Source organism: Octopus bimaculoides, chromosome 22, assembly GCF_001194135.2.
Source record: "Octopus bimaculoides isolate UCB-OBI-ISO-001 chromosome 22, ASM119413v2, whole genome shotgun sequence".
In the NCBI taxonomy this organism is placed as follows: Eukaryota; Metazoa; Mollusca; class Cephalopoda; order Octopoda; family Octopodidae; genus Octopus; species Octopus bimaculoides.
This window is the reverse complement of record NC_069002.1, coordinates 12,599,368-12,601,191: the sequence shown is the minus strand read 5'-3', so window position 1 is coordinate 12,601,191 and position 1,824 is coordinate 12,599,368. Positions and strand designations below refer to the sequence as shown.

General features: G+C 41.2%; 1 protein-coding gene across 1 annotated transcript in view; it reads left to right on the top strand.

Moving 5' to 3' along the window:
• LOC106878247 (poly [ADP-ribose] polymerase tankyrase-1) overlaps positions 1-1,824 on the top strand; it is a 35,177-nt gene that overhangs the window by 4,346 nt on the left and 29,007 nt on the right. Inside the window, exons 4-5 of the mRNA XM_052975647.1 lie at positions 452-638; positions 1,165-1,286. Of these exons, the coding sequence (XP_052831607.1) occupies positions 452-638; positions 1,165-1,286 (309 nt within the window). The remainder of the gene's footprint in view (positions 1-451; positions 639-1,164; positions 1,287-1,824) is intronic.

Below are 1,824 nucleotides of genomic sequence, written 5' to 3'. Positions count from 1 at the left end.
TATATATTACATTTAAGCTACATATATATTACATTTAAGCTACATATATATATATATATATTACATTTAAGCTACATATATATTACATTTAAGCTACATATATATTACATTTAAGCTACATATATATATATATATATTACATTTAAGCTACATATATATATATATATTACATTTAAGGTGGCCAGCTGGCTGAATCGTTAGCATGCCAGGTGAAATGCTTAACAGTATTTCGCCTACCGTTACGTTCTGAGTTCAAATTCTGCCGAGGTCGACCTTACCTTTCATCCTTTCGGGGTCGATTAAATAAGTACCAGTTATGCACTGGAGTCGATGTAATCGACTTAGTCCCTTTGTCTGTCCTTGTTTGTCCCCTCCATGTTTAGCCCCTTGTGGGCAATAAAGAATTAATATATTACATGAAGCTGTTCTTTTCTACTTTTTATTTCTGCAGGCTGGTGCCAGTGTCAATGCTATGGATTTGTGGCAGTTTACACCACTCCATGAAGCAGCTTCTAAAGCCCGAGTTGAGGTGTGTTCGCTGATGTTGGCCAACAATGCTGATCCAACCCTTGTAAATTGTCATTCGAAAAGTGCAATAGATGTCGCCCCCACCAGAGAACTCCAGGAGAGGTTACAATGTAAGTGACGTTGAATGGGGACAATGGTGGTTGTTTGAATGGGAATAGTTGTAGTGATGGCAGGGAAAAATTGAGTGGTTCATTGGTAGTGATGTTGTTAGGAGACAGCATAATAATTACATGTTAGTATGATACTAGTATGATACATGTTGTTTAGCCCAAGGTCAGCCTTCTTGGAGTAGCCATGACCCCCCCCCCTTCTTGTTTTTTGTGTGTCTTAATGGTATATTGTACCATGTTAATGGGTAGTTTGAGGAGGAAAGTGATGGTGGTGGTATTGGCTTTCATTTTTAAAGTGAGAGAGAGAGAGAGCGATAGAGATGTGGTATGATTTGAAGGAGATTAGGCTGTTGTTTCTACCACCCTGAGTGACCCTATAAAATGTCTCTCGGCGCGAGTGATGATGTATGGTTGTCATGACAACTGCAGTGTGTCAACAGTGTTACTATGTCTTTGATAAGTTGTATTGTTTTAAAATCCCTGTCGACTGACTGTTGTTAACAAAGGTGTATTATTGTCGTTGCAGATGAATATCGGGGCCATTCGTTATTAGAAGGGGCCCGCAATGCTGATCTGGCCAAATTAAAGAAATACTTGACTACAGACGTTGTCAACTTTAAACATCCTCAGACAGACAAAACTGCTTTGGTAAATAAATCTTTTAAAATTATTTCCTGCCCTGATTTGTTAGTCTGGTCGGAGGTGTTCATTGGGGTTATCGAACACTGCACCACATCACCACACACATATAGGTATTACTACATTCACATACACACGCTCTCTCACACACTCAACACACACGCACTCTCACACACACGCACTCTCACACACTCAACACACACGCTCTCTCACTCGCTCAACACACACGCTCTCTCACTCACTCAACATATGCTCTCTCACTCACTCAACACACTCTCTCAACTCACTCACACTCTCTCAACTCACTCACACTCTCTCAACTCACTCACACTCTCAACTCACTCAACACACATGCTCTCTCACTCACTCAACACACACACGCTCTCTCTCACTCAACACTCACACGCTCTCTCACTCACTCAACACACACACGCTCTCTCACTCACTCAACACACACACACTCTCACTCATTCACTCACACACACAGATGATCTCTCACTCACTCAACACACACACACACACACACACACACACACACACACACACA